The sequence below is a fragment of the Thermobia domestica genome, chromosome 11, assembly GCF_964235325.1.
Source record: "Thermobia domestica chromosome 11, izTheDome1.hap1.1, whole genome shotgun sequence".
Lineage (NCBI taxonomy): Eukaryota > Metazoa > Arthropoda > Insecta > Zygentoma > Lepismatidae > Thermobia > Thermobia domestica.
In genome coordinates this window covers 197,515,604-197,531,547 of record NC_137464.1, presented here as the reverse complement: position 1 = coordinate 197,531,547, position 15,944 = coordinate 197,515,604, and the positions used below count along the sequence as shown (strand labels likewise).

Here is a 15,944-nt window from a genome sequence, read left to right as displayed (position 1 = left end):
TCCTCTATTTATAACATCCTTGGTAGTAACTGTATATATTATGTTATTGAAGAAAAGCTACTAACTGCATATATTATGTTATTGAAGAAAAGCTACTAACTGCATATATTGCTATTGAAGAAAAGCTACTAACTGCATATATTATGTTATTGAAGAAAAGCTACTAACTTGCCAGTATCAATCATTTCAGATTCCAATGTGGCCTCAACTTCCTCGCCTTCCTGTAATATTTCTATATCAATTCTCACTTCTCCTTGAGGTTGTAGAGATTTATTGGAATGATCCTGGAGGGTGAACCATTTATTAATAAGTCGATGACCTATAATATAGTACGATAAGATTATCGTCAAAGTAAATAATTCAAGTAGTATTAACAATCCCTAATTGTAAAATAATTAATTTATATTTCCCAAACTTAGTTGGACGTCTATGAAGAAACACTAATGCATACATTATATCCTAAAACACAGAAACTGTTATCGTTAATATAGATTTTTTACTGTCCACATCTTTAATGTGAAATGATTGTAAAAGATCAGAAAGGAGAGAAAAGTAAAGTTACACTTACAGTCTGATAAAATTTCGTTAATTAATTGTTTACCATTTAAAACTTAATACTTGCTTTTCTCCACACTTCTTTATACCAAAATTCATGCAGTTTCCAGCATGTAAAGTACAGTGAAACATGTCTATGTTGGCCACCATCAGTTCCATTGAAAAGTGGCCAACTTAGAAAATAAGTGTGATTGGTGTATTTTCAAAATAGGGTTTCTCGTATTACTTGATTGTATAATTTTAATAAGCAATGGCACAACGGCTACTTTTAAATAATGTATATAGAGTAATCATAACAATGCACAATATTAGAAAAAATTACTACAGCATATTTAAAATATTACCTTTCTCTTCCTTAAAATTAGTTTGATACACTGAATTACTCTGATTGAGAACACAATAACACAAACAACCATAAAATCGAAACATATGTACGCAGTTTATTGAAATTGATATTGTAGCACACTGAGTTATTCAAATTGAAAACAAGAAAAGCAAAGTTATAAATTGAATAATTTATATGCAGTTTATACGACTTTTTTCGGCAGTGACAAATATTTTCTATAGATACCTTTTGAAAAGTAGCAAATCAGTTATTAGTAACAAATTTACTCATGGTGGTTATTGTAGATGTATGTCTTTTATTCTTTTTGACAAATACGCACATTCTAATTTTGTAGTTAACGACTTCTTGTTAATGAGCTACAAGTGTTTCCCTTGGAGCAAAAGATGTTTTGAGAAAATCTTAAGAGAATTCATATCTCGAAACCTCCACTACCTTACGACAAGCAGTCAGGTGCCAATAGATGACATTTGAAATAGTTAGCTTTAACATTGAGAATTTTCCGGAATTACTAAAGCTCCCCACCGATGAAAGGAGCCGATATAACTAATGATCTTACCAAAACAGACAGGGTAATAAAAAAACACGTACAGCCCTTTCCTGAATTCCTGTACGTGCTTTCTCTTATTCACATCTTCCTTCACCACCCCTTTGTCAGGGTAGTGTTCTGGCCATTGACCTCCAAGAACAAATCGTGGGAATCTATGCTTCTCTGTCTCCAGTTACAAATACAGAACATTTGGCTCTCATATGGGAATACGAAAGAGTAAAGAAAAATAACAAAATGTATTTTGCGCGGCCAAGATACGCAGGTAAATTTATCATTATCATCATAGGATAAACATTGCTTCAATGTTGCCAACTTCCAAGACAGACAGATTGCCAACTTACAGAGTAATAAGTAGCAAATGTCTTAAGGGAAAATGCGGGTTCTAGACGAACCAGGCCAAGATAAGCAGATGGACAACTTAGAGAGGTGGCCAATTTCAGAGGTTTTACTGTAAATGTGTGAGATGATAACGCTATTGATAACGTGTGCAACGCCTAGCCGTTATTAATGATCTGTTAGGTGATGGTCTGTAGTGCGTCAGGTAGGATAGAAGGTAGGGATGCGTTCAAGAAACAAAGCAGTGGTGCAACTCTGAGTTTCAAAGAGACCAAATTGTGGGAGCGAAGTTAGTTGGTGCAAGTATATTGTAATATCCAGGATGGTTGTGTTTACAAACACCCGACATGAGATTCTATTTACAAACATCAACCATGTGCGTCTTACTACGGAGTACTATAGATGCAGACTACGGAGACAACAGCGACAACACTGTCATGTGACGACAGAGGAACAGTAGCGCCACCCCCTCACCTGGAGCATCTATATAACTTAGAAGTTTTCAAGGACATACATGAGTTACGACTAGTCAAATCCTCTTTCTTGGCTTGCAGTGGAGCCATGGAAGCACCTCACCTAAGCCCAAAGCCTCTAGCTTGTAGTGAAGCTTCTGGCTCCCTTTCCCTCCTGGCTTGCAGTGGAGCCTTGTGGGAACCTTACTTTTCTCTCTGCTTGCAGTAGAGCATTGAGTGTCCTCCTCTCGTAGTTTGTTTAGTAAGGATTCATTCCCGAGATACTAATAGGACGAAGGGACACCTACTTTTACCCAAACATTAGAGAATTTGTATCTATTTTTATTATAGTAGAATTTTGTAATAAAATCTGGTAGTGGGAGAAAACGATTCCGGACTGTAATTTGCTCTACCAACACCTGCACAAGCAGAACTTTACAATATTTAAGATGACAGTCTATTAGATATGTTGCAGGGAACAGTATCCAAGCTGATAATGGTCTACATACGTACATGGGCGAAGAGTAATAATAATAGAAGGAAGAGAAGCAACAGTGACACGCATCCCCAAGCACTGAAGAAGATTGACAGGGATCGCCAAGAAACTTAGAGAGAATGCTGTAAAAGTGCTCGCGTAACTCAATCAGTACTTAAAACCTTCTATTACGATAATTATAATGCAACGCGAGTTGCAATAACTGAACATCCACTGTCAGATTGTAATTTTCAGACTGCTGATCATCACCAACAATAGTTTAGCGGAAAGAAAATGGTACTGACAACGTAAAGTGGACCGCCGATGACTGGAAACGCGTAATATGGTTCGATAACCAGTATATTAGGTTCACTTTAGCTGTATTTACAATAACAGAGTGTGCTTATGTACGGCGAACGTCCAAACTGTCTTCTTCTTAGTGGGAAACATAGCAACCACACTGTGATACTGTGCGCCACAATTTCCTGGTATTCTGCTAGTTCTGTGATCATACTCACAGGACAGATTACTGCCAATGATGAAGTGTACATTCTAGGTGACCATGTGCATTCATTGGTCAAGATGTTTTCGGTCAATGATGAAATTTTCCAAAATAACAATGCGTCAATTCACACTGCTGGAACTTTTGAGGCATAGTGTCATTAACATAGAGATGAATTACAACGCCTTACATGGTCCGCCCAATCCACGACCTCAACATTATTGGACGCCTGTTATCATTTCTGTTGCTTTGACTCCGGATCAGATATCTTCGTCCATCGTTGCTGATGGAAGTGTGTATTGCACTGCAATACGATGTAACATACCTCTGGAAACAACTAATGACTTGTATGCCTATGTTCAGCGGTGATCAGAAACGTTCTGTCGGCTAACGGTGGTCCCACGCAGTAATAATAAGGAAAGTTACATTTTCTTCAGGTTTCCATTATTTTCAAACCTTATGTATACACACTGTCTATGGATTATTTCTTAAAACCAGGGATAAAAGTGAGGGGAAACGCCGTCACCCCACTTCCAGAAAATATCTGTGGCGTCCCCCCACTTTCTAAACAAATTACAATGAACAAAGATAAGCACGGGTGACGGCGTGACGTCATGCGTCCCCCTACCTTTTCACATCCACTTTTACCCCTGCTTAAAACAATATTGAAGTGCTTGGAGAATGATCAGAGATATTGATAATCAAGATTCAAATCTGGAAACTAGAACTACTCTCTTTCTCAAAATTTTTCGCGATAACGTTTATAAAGTGGAAATGCGAAGTAGATTTACTGGTTCTTATCAAAGAAAAATTCGAGTTTATGATTTTCCTTCACATTAACACCATTCGTATAAGTGTAACATAGAAAAAAGATATTTGGATTTTTTTAAAAATCACATTTTGTTGTAATATGCCTGTAAAATTGAATCTCAATATAATTTACATTCACAATATTTTACTAACCTTACCTTTCTTATTCCAGACAGTCCCTAACTCAAATTGTACCCTTCCCAGAACATTATCAGCCTTTATTACACCGAGTACTCTTCTCCGATGTAACACCTGAAAAACGAAGTATCAACATAAAATACAATTCACTCTTATGAGATTTTTTCTTAATATTACATTCAAATGAGTAATGACAAAAGAGTTGAAGCACTTCCCAGAATAACGCTGTATGTACATTTCAGTGAAATCGAGAAAACCTACGAAGATTTAAAAATGCTCTCATATATGAAGCTCAAAGTTTATGAGCGAACCATAGCCTATTTTGGGCAATAGAGAAATTAATCTTTTAGCATATTCCAGTCATGTTCTGTACTAGTAACTCAGGAAAGTACAAAATGTTCCATACAGCGTTATTCTGGGAAAAGCTTCAATTGTAGTGAGAAATTAATATATTCTTGAGAAAGCTTACAAATTACACTGTTCTCACCTTGTGCTCACATGACATGGGAATGAAATTGCACTTTTTTGCATCAGAAATCAGACAAGCCCGTTTCGACGCACTAGGATGACTTGCGACAATAGGAATGCCACTATTTATTTATTTGTTTTAAGTTAAAAGAACTAGTGCAGATTTGTGTATATACCGAATTCCATTGTTCTAGCTTCATAGGCTCGTGAAATATTCTGATTTTCGCATAAATTTTGCACCTCCATACTCTCCTTAGGATACGCTCTTCAATCAAAGTAACCTGATAAAAGAACATTTTAATATGGGTACTATATTTCAAAATTAATTTCAAACTGTGCAGACAATATTGCTATTAATGTAGCGAAAACATAGGAATTGCCTCTCTTCCCCTCCTTCCTGAAAAAGAAATTTTCAAATAACTCTGGGACATATATCCGCTTATTTGTAATGAGAAATCCACTCACCGGGTTTCATATTCCCAACTTGACGAGTTCGCTAGATACCTAATTTTTGTATAAATTTGGACCCCCACTCCTCGTTAGGATAAACATGTTAATCAAATTAACATAATAAAAGCCTAGTTCGAGGTAGTTGATACTCATAAACATGTTCCAAAATTCGTATTAAATGGTTCCGATTGTTGATTCGATCATAAACAATCAGTTTCATCTTTATATATTACATAAGATTTGTCATTAAAATATTAATGAGACAAATACCTAGGTAATGTGCACTACAGACTTGGATTGCATTTGATTCATTTTTTTCTTATTATTCAGTGGGTGTTTACAGTAGTTTAAATATCATCAGAAATGTCACATTTTTAAAATAAAAATTTAATGCAGAAACTGATGAAAACTTTACCATTTTGCCATTAAGCTAACATGAACAGATTGTGATTCTTAATATTACAAGTGAAACAATAATAAAATAATGAGAATTGAAATACATAATACTTACGGTAATTGTAACGATCTTCTGAAGCAACTCTTCTAGTGATGTAGTAAACGTAAACACGAAGTACTGTTAAAAATTATCAAAACATAAGATTCAATAAGGTAAAAATAACTACTATCACTAAATTGTGAACAACATACATTACTTTCAAATCAAGCAAAATTACAACTGAGAAAGATTTTCGTACTGGTAATTTCTCAGTGTAAGATGAAATTACCCTACAGTTGAGCAAAATGCATTCAATAATTTAGTTTCAATATAAAAATTAAATTGTAAAGATATGCTACTATTGATATTTTTTGCTAACATATTGAAATACTGTAGATACTGTTAAGTAGGGATCTATCCAGAAAGTTTTCATTTTGAGGCAACGTTTAGCAGCAAGTAACAATTTTATTGTATATACATATGAATGGATCTTTTAATACAGAAGAACTAAAAAATATGCAAAACGTGAGATTTCTATATTTTTACCATAGAAAGTACAAACTTAGTGAACGCTTCTCTTATTTTTCTCGTTCCTGTAAAATCAAACCAGAGCAAGAACCCTGAAAAAAATCAGTAAGAACAATTTTTTATTCACTCTGGAAAGTCGTTGGGCCAATACTCAAAGAAAGAACAAGAAGAAAATAAGTGGAGAAGGAAGGAAGAGAGACAAAACATGAAATCAATAGCTAAACCAGAAACAGAAACTCAGTCACAAAAGACAAATAACTATTGTACCAAATAATCACTTAAACACCAAACTATCACAATATAGTATACACATAACTAAGGAGAATAAGTAAAAATCAGAAAATTGTATATCAGCTACAAGAAACACTGAATTATCATAAGGCACTACCTTGTAGTTCTTGTAGGCTTGTTTCTTGAGTGCACTTGTGCGATGATGAATGCGTGAACAAGAGTCTAAATACACGAAGTCAAAGAACATTTTCTAGCACAAGGACTAGCTCCAGGTACCCACATGCGCAAAAAGAATTGCGCGTATAATGTAACTCACGATTTTTCGCATTTATTCCAGTTTCCCTACGTTTATGAGTAAAATTCAGTTATTAGTATATGGAGATGATAGAAAGCTATTAATCTAAGGAGATATTTCCAAAAAATATAATAAAATAATAAAAATATAAGCAAAAAACAAAATTACGCTCCGTTTTGTGTATACTGGAAATCATACTTTCGAGGGATTTTTAGTAGCGGAGCACGATTGCGAAGGGAAATTGACAATAGGCAGTGAACGAGAGGTTATAGGCGAAGGAAAGACTGGAAAGTGGAGTAAAGTATTGAATTTATTGGTTTAAACCTAGTGTCTAGATGGTTTGCCAAATATGGTTTGCCAACTCACTTTGGATTTGTGTGTCAGGAACAGGGAAAAGAACATACGTGACCTTGACAGTCTCTCCAGTCTTTCTTACCCCTTGTTACATCGACCTAATGTCAAATTATCGTTTATGTGTGTGTGTGCTTGTGCTTTTTGCTTTTTAGAGTATTGACTTTCTCTCTCTTTTTTTTCATATCCACAAGTGCAAGAATCCTATCGTTGAATGTACCTAATTATACAGATTTAGGTATGCGGAACACGAATATTTCCAAAAGATAGCATGAATATGAACGATAATCATGCCATATTTCTACATTATATAGTAGCGTGAAAAACTTATATTAAACTGATATAACAAACAGGCATAAGCTTTTTTTTCTAGCATGGCAACACATTAAACGTAAATCATTAAATTTTGGGGATTACAAATTATCACCTTACGTGTCGAGGTATTCCTATTCGTTTTCACGTTCGAGCGACGAAAAAAGAAATTGTAGTGATAGTGATAAAAATCGAATTCGAGATTTCAATGAATTCAAATTTCATGCCCCCACATATCGAAAAAGTGATTTTGATGTATGTCCATATGTTCGTCTGTCGGCTCTTCACGCTTTTACATTCATTCAAATAGAGGCCATATTGTTCAACGTATCTGGACCGAATTCTAGATATGAAGTTTTTATGAAACTTTATCGTTTCGAATTCTATATCCTCCGACACCTAAAAATAAGGGTAGTTTACTGAAGGATGAAAATTTAAAATAATGAAACTGTCTCAAAAACAGTTGTAAGGATTTTGCTTATTTTTTACAAATATATATTTTATTAATAACCCTTCACCGTAGTATGAATCATTGCTCTGAAAAAATATAAGGTGTAATTTACTGTATGGGATGCGTTTTTTCGAACAATTTTGTCAATCACATTTCATAAATAAATGTATCATTAATAACTTAATAATATGACACAACCCGTTCGTCCTGTAAACATTCAGAAGGGGTAGTTTACTCTTCGTTTACTCTTCTCCGACGATTTTCTCATTAACGCCTGACGCAATTTTGTTCATATTTTATAAATAAATGTTACATCAATAACCTAACGATATGGTATAATTCCATCATCCTAAAAAGCTAGAAGTAGTATATTACTTTTCGGAGTAAGTTTTACCCTACGATTTTTTCGAGAACGACTCAGGCATTTTGTTCGTATTTCATAAATAGCATAACTCGTTTCTCATGAAAAGATATAGAAGGGATATTTTATCCTTGGGGATGACTTTTTTGATGATTTTCTCAGAAAGAACTCAGACGTTTTTGCTCATAGTTCACATACAATTATTTCCTTAATAACTCTAATATATGACATAAGTTATTTCTAATAAAAATATGACCAATGGGTACTTTACTTTTGGACGCAACTTGCTTCGAACACAGTTTTCCAAAACACATTATCTTATTCACATTTCAAAAATAAATGTTTCAGTAATAGCTGCAGCCTAACACGAGTCAGTTTAAGAAATTCGAGCGAGAAAATTCAGTGCGTTTCATCCGTACCCATTCTTAAGTATATTTTTAAATCGCAGTTTTCCTAACAAAATCGAAATTCGTTTTTAAATGTGCCTTGTTGTGGACAAATGGTTCAAGTGCATTGGTTCTGGATTTGATTCCCGGTGAGAGCTAGTGTATTTTTATCCAACGTTAAGGTATAGGTAATAAGCAGGTGCAAAGAGAAAAGTATTTAAACAAGCATAACCAAGCTAATTAATAATACAAAGAAATAATACAATATTACGAAGTTATAGAAGAAACATTCTTAATATTAGATATTTGCGTGTGAAATGTCCAACCGATGACTGTCAACTCCAAAGGTATGAAAGTGAAACATCCAATACCAGGTTAATCAGTGGTCTCTAGGTAAAGCTATCCTACTAGAAAGTGATTGAGATACAAAAAATTTGTAATCGCTGGGAGACGCGTTAGGAGAATACAGTGGGTGAGAGGGTTTAATGCTGCAACTCATGAATAGTCTGCACCTTGGTTAAGTATTGAAATGCGTGGGCCTATCTAGGTTTGCATTGAAATGAACATTAATACACAATATCTCTTCAACATTACGGGGGGCTTGCAGACAGGTTTGCAGTGCATTTCACGGGGTTCGATATTGTAACGATCCTAGCGAACTCCTGAAGCCTTGGTTAGATCTGCAGCCGTTTAAATGCAAGCTTGTGCCAGCTTGTACAAGCTTACAAACTTAACCTTGAAGGTTTGAATAAGGCTATTAAAAGTCTGGAATTTTATTAGGGACTGACCATAGGATCTATTTCATAATCTAAAATGTCCACTTCATCATTGGCAGTAATACGTACGGGAGCGTTATCACAGTACTCACGAAATACCTGGAAACTATGGAGCCACAGCACCAGTCGCCATGTATCAAGTAGAGAGGAAATAGTTTAAAGCAAAATCTTGTTTGGGAACAAAATATATAAGTACATCATATTGTTGGAAATAAGGTGAGAGAGAGCTTAAATGTTTTCAATCGTCGGTGTATTTTTCGAAATTGATTTGAATCTGGTGACAATAATGGATTTGAAATTTGAAACCCTATTCGCGGATATTTATGTTACGTAACCCGTATCGGACTACGATTTCCGCAATAGGCTCTTCCAGGTGTTAACTGAGTTACGCAGTGACTTTTACACATTCTGTCTACGATCAATGGTAACAAACCTCTTCAAAACTCGTGGATCACTCTCACTCCTCTTCCATTCACTATTAATTCCTACTATTCTCAAATTTTATCTTGCCTTGAGTTTTGTACGCCACAATCATCTTATAAACAGCTCCTCCTGGCACATCTAACACACGGATCACTTTACATCATTTGTTCCAACTAACGGTTTAGCTGTTAAGATATATCTATTTTCATTTACATTAGTCCATTTCAACATATGTCTGCGTTCTTCCTGCCTGATGCACCGCAGACAATTACCTAACATCTCATTAACCCCATTTCATGCATCTTACATATTAGTAACTACATTTGTTTCCATTATTTTATAACCATTTGTATTGAGTTTGTGCGATTTAAATGTCCGTTTCGGCATATGTGCAAAACAACCCTCTGTAACGCTACTAGTGGATGGACCGAGGTCATGCGTACGATATCAAATACCTAGTGCACGTTCAGACAAAAGGCTGATGTCCCAGTTAGTCAAGAGACATTGTGTTATTGAGCAGCGTTGTACGGAAGTCCAACATGGAGAACACACCAAAGTAAATGATTTTCCTTTACAATTTCAAACTGGAACATTTTGGGCATCTAGTCCTTTAAACATTAAATGTTCATTTGGGCCAAAGGTTGTGACTGAATGCAGCATACATTGTTGGTTTGGGGAATTTTGTGTAGGTCTCGTGGCCACCGAATAACAAAATGTCCTATTAAGATCATCAGGAATATTTTGAAAATTGATCCTAGGAAAAGTGCTCATGTCATTGCAGAGAAGTTAGGTATAAACCATTTTGTCGTTTTGTGCCTCTCACAATCGGTAAGGTGAAAAGGTTGGTCTCATGAGTGTCACATGAATTGATACCGGCCAATGAGAATCGTCGTCAGGAGCTGTGCTCTTCTCTGAGTCTAAGGAATAAATGACAAAGTATGCTGCATCAGATTATCATTTCTAGTGCAAAATGGAATTGCTACGACAATCGGAAACTATCCGGACGGTTGATGGATAATGGTAAACGTCAAGAACGAGATTCTTAAACTATATCTCTACCAATTACTTTGTTGCTAGTATGGTGAGCTGTGGTAAGAATGGTCCATCATGTCTTTCTACATCGAGGTGAAACCATTGTTACAGATCGTTACAATGCTCCTAGATTACAAGATTAGATGAAAATTCATCCAAAGTTTGCTTTCGTAGCGCTTTACTAAATGCAACATCATCTTGTTTCATGTAGCTCCTGGTATTTTTCTTTCTCTCTGGCAGTATGTGACCGAGCGTTGAGAATAATGTTTTGAGATTTAGTTCAGTGTCAAATACAGGCAGGAGGGTGATTTTTGAGCCAGTCTAGTATTTGCGTTACTTTTGATTAAGCAACTGTTGCTAACAAAAATTGAATTCACCACACATTTCAATGACTGCATAACACTATGTTAGTAAAATTGTGTACTCTAAGAATAATAAACTTTCAGAATAAATATTTTTTAATATGTACTTTCAATTTTTGAAGAAAAATCTGTGAATTTTCAACCAGTCTACTTGAATATAAACACAATCTCAAAGTTTCGTCAAATGCACTTTTTCTCTTATTGTCAAAAAACTGTAATTGAATATATCGAAAGAAACTAAGTAGACAGAATGAAAACTTATTGAAATATTTGTTTCAGTTTTATAAACATTTTGGGTAAAGTACAAAAGTCTTATTATTAGTGATCAGACAAATGCTGACTAATGTTTTTGTGGTGAAAGTGGGATTTTAGTTCGCGTATGTTTTAAAGAGGTTCCCTTTGACTTTATTTACCGAAAATTGTCCGTGAGTAGCATAAATATACCTTTCTCAGAATATGATTATTAGCTTCAAATAAAGTAAATCATACCTAGAGAAATAAGTAAACAACATTTTGGATGAATGTTCAAATAGTCTAGTATTAGAATACAAAGAAAAAAGTCTAATAATCTAGGGTTAAATACACGCATATTTATCTGTAAGCATCATACAATGGTCAACAGGCAAGATGTCTTCATGTCATACAAAACAGCATGCCCACTTGTAACTTGGAGAGTCGGAGTATGGGCAGACTCTCCTAAACTTGAAAATGAGATTCTTCCTCATCACTGTATTCTAATAACCTCCTTCCCCCTGACTTTCAGCATTTCAATCATTTCTTGACAAGGAATACCTTCCATGATAAGCGGTGTGTAATGTCATACCGTAGACTTCTACGCATCACAGACTTTACACTTCTTTCGTTTTGGAATCCAATTATTAGCTGCACGATTGTATAAGTCTTTTGTGCCTATAGCCGGTTTGACTAACCAGAAATTTAATTTTTAGTTTTGGGAGGGAGCCTTGAAAATAACTGGTGATTTATCAAATTTGAGAAATTAGGTTAAGTGTTATTTTGACGTGAGAAGATAGCTTAAAAATGTAATTTTATTCCACTAGACTTTTATCTCAACATTATATTTTAGAGTTTGAACACTTCAAAACCATTTAAAGTAATACATAACCATTCCATGCTAAAACCTTCAAATTTTTAAAACTAGTGAACCAATCGTCTTGCACTTAACCCCTTCGGGATCCTATGGTACAATTTGTACCATATGCACTTTTCATGGTACATTGCGTTATTTCTCTTCTATTTGAGCTTTTTCGTCCGGTTTGTTTTTGTTTTCCAAGTCCAGAGGCCTTGCAGAAGACATTACGTATGGTTTCAGACCGTCCTGCGTCCAGACATAGGAGGTGATGACGTCATAAGTCAAAAATTTCTTTTCTCATTTTCTAAGCGTATGTTCAGTATTTTTTGGCGGGCTTATTTTTCTACGTAGAAGACTGAAATTTTGCACAAACATTCAGTCCACGGAGTAGTATGTACCAGATTTTTTTGTTCCGATGTCAGTGCTAAAACAGGGGGGAAAAGGGGTAAAAATAGGGATTTTTTACCCCAAAATCCCGTTTTTCGTCATTTTCCCGCCTTACATACATGATAGGACCACGTGAGTCATACCGTCTGAAAGGCAGTTCCATTCTGAAGAGAACGACGGTCGAATTATTATCCTAGGGTAATTAGGGATGTCTCAGGGAATTTTTATCCAAATATACTTCTGTATAGGGTAAAAGTGGGGCATAGTAGGGAAAGTTTTTCTGGCGGGCCTATTTTTTCACATAGAAGATTGAAATTTTGCACAAACATTCAGTCCACCGAGTAGTATTAACCAGATTTTTTGTTCCGATGTCAGTGCTAAAACAAGGGGGAACCAGAGGGGCAAAGGGGTAAAAATAGGGATTTTTTACCCCAAAAATCCCGTTTTTCGTCATTTTCCCGCCTTACATACATGATAGGACCACGTGAGTCATACCGTCTGAAAGGCAGTTCTATTCTGAAGAGAACGACGGTCGAATTATAATTCTAGGGTAATTAGGGCCGTCTCAGTGAATTTTTATCCAAATATACTTTTGTATAGGGTAAAAGTGGGGCATGGTAGGGAAATTTTTTCTGGCGGGCCTATTTTTTCACGTAGAAGATTGAAATTTTGCACAAACATTCAGTCCACCGAGTAGAATTTACCAGAAGTTTTTTCCCGATTTCTGCGTAAAAACAGGGGGGTCCAGAGGGGTAAAAGTTGAAAAAAGGGAAAATTTGCCCCAAAAAATCCATTTTTTCAGGAATTTCCCGCCTTAGATACATGATGGAGACATGTGAATGGTACAGCCTGAAAGACAGTTCTATTCTGAAGAGATTGATTGGCGGATTATAGTCCTAAGGTATCTAGGGATGTCTCAGGATTTTTTTTTCCTGAGATCATAATGTTTTATGGTACTTTGGGGCATTGTGGGAATTTTTGATAAAAATTATCCCGACCTTACTATTCAAGATAGAAACTTGAAATTTGGCACACACATTCAGTATACCAAGTACTATTTATCAGATTTTTTTTTGATGGCTACGATCACACAGGAGGGGTCCAGGGGGGGCCAAAGTTCGAGAAAAAAATTTTTCCCTCCGAAATTTTCATTTTGACATTCTTTTTCCCGCTTCTGGTATATGGTATGAGCATGCAAGTGGTACCATTCGAAAGCCAGCTCTATTCTGAAGAGAATGAGGTATGATCCATGATCCTAGGATAAATAGTGGCGATACAGTAGCTGCTTGACTGAAAGTCTAAAAATAGCCCAAAAAGCCAGGATCCGGAAAGGGTTAAAAGAGCTCAGAAGTTATAAAATGGTGTAGTCAGTGACAGAGGTACACAACTATAATGTGTTTTCTTAATAAAATAAAATAAAATCAACAAATTCGTAAGAAATGAAATAATTTGAGCACAAGTAAGTAGAAATTGGCAGATAATTAGGTTCACCTTATTCTCAAAAACAATTAAATTTATCCAGGTTTTCCGAAGTTTTAAACATTATGAGAAACATGTAATGAACTTTCTCTGGCAATTGTTAATATTTTTAATAACTTATGTTCTCATGTAAGTTTGAACAAATCTGGTTGTTCGATTACCAATTTGTGAGAATGGTGTATGCTCACAAGAGACCAGATATTTAGACATTAAAAACCTAGAAACTAGGCAGGCAGGCAAACAGCTACTTATTATTAAAAAAAAGTAGGCAGTAAAATAGGCACTGAAATGTAACTCGAAAAAATACGCAATACAATTAAAAAGTAGAGTCGTCATAGATAATGTCCAAAGAACATATCTGCCTGGTAATATCTTTTTTTACTGCATATATGAAAACGAAGCTTAACATTATATTCCATCTGTATTTGGTAAATACATACTATACAGCACTTTATCCCTACACAGCGGTCCAAAGGTTAACGGCAATTCGTAATCCACAACATTTGATTTGTACACACAGAAATTCATACACAACACGCAACAGAAGGAAGATAAAATATTGGCAGATTTCCAACAAAAAGGAAAATTGTTCCGTGTGTTTTAATTCAAGACATTGTTTTTCGGATATGTTTAGTTATTTTCTGGACTACTTTCGATCATTACTTAAATCTGTCTCAAGTCTATATCTGAGAATAGTATTGGCATTAAATGCTACTACAGTAGTAAACATTATCTGATCCCTGGTTGGTCCTTCCGAAAGAGTAGGCTTGCTGCTATTCAGAATAACCTATTGTATTGACGGTAAGTGCAGAAGTAGAATATTTTGTAATTAATTTGAGCCATTAAACATTTAGAGAAGATATACTCGCTTTAAAATTTGAAATTTTAGAGGTAATTTTTGGATTAGTGTAAAAAGTACTTCGTAGTTTGTACGGAATGAACAATTTGCTTTCAGATATAAGACCGAAAACTTGCTAAATTTTCTTACCTTATATTATTTAAATGTCTGATCCTTGCTTAGGATCGTATTATTGTAATTTTTTAACTTTGCAAGGATCTTTTTTGGCATTTTCTGTTTCCACGTGTTGATTCATACTTAATTAGGCTATCTGCTGATGTTTCTAGCTTTAGACTCTTTCCGTAATTATTCTGCTCTTTCATTGCCATAAATTAGTCAGCTTGAATCCTTTTCGAAAGTTACTTAGTTTGAGGTGAACAACTGTCTGGTTGTTGCCATTCAGTTATAATAAATTGCTATCATTTGTTACAATCAGCTAATGTTATGTGTCGAGTAACATCTTGTTGGCGTTCAATAGCTGGCTTATTTCTATTCGAACTCTCGGACTTCTTTTTGAGGTTGACAATATTCGACTAGTTGCGTCCTTTAGTAGCTATTGATAACTTCCTTTTTGAATTCATTTACGAATTGCTTTTTGCCGCTGTGTACTGTGTTTGGCTTATATAATTCGATAATTTGTAATTTTATTTTTGTGAATAAAAGCTGATAGAATTAATAATAGATTACTGAAAGAGTTGTGATATCATTGTGAATGTCTATAAAGTTCATGCTAAATATACAAATTACACAAAGATTATTATACTTTCAATATTGTTAGTGATTGTTGACCTGATCCGAGAGGTTTAATACATACTATCCAGTAGTTCTTTAACGGTTTAATTGATTTTTGAATTTAACAATATCGAGATTTGTTAATAAATTATTTGAATTGTTTTTGCTCAAGTTGTTCGAAATTATAGGGTGGGTGCGCTATATATGGAATACGTTCCTAATTTGAAATACCAGCAGTGTTGCCACAGTCCTATCTCTGGAGTGGGCTGAAAAATAGTACCAAATTGAGACAAAAAGGGCTGAATTCATTATTTTATACCAGTGTAATACATGACCCTATACAGAAGCGGATCCAGGACCGACTTCTGGGGGGAAGGGGGTTGTCATATTGCTAG

At 35.1% G+C, this 15,944-nt stretch overlaps 1 protein-coding gene across 1 annotated transcript in view; it reads right to left on the bottom strand.

Annotated features, from left to right (window-relative positions):
• The window catches only part of LOC145663722 (otoferlin-like), a 189,817-nt gene that overhangs the window by 86,173 nt on the left and 87,700 nt on the right, over positions 1-15,944 (bottom strand). Inside the window, exons 3-5 of the mRNA XM_081729805.1 lie at positions 5,591-5,653; positions 4,182-4,275; positions 169-319 (exon numbers count right to left, since the gene is read on the bottom strand). Coding sequence (XP_081585931.1) covers positions 169-319; positions 4,182-4,275; positions 5,591-5,653 — 308 coding nt within the window. The remainder of the gene's footprint in view (positions 1-168; positions 320-4,181; positions 4,276-5,590; positions 5,654-15,944) is intronic.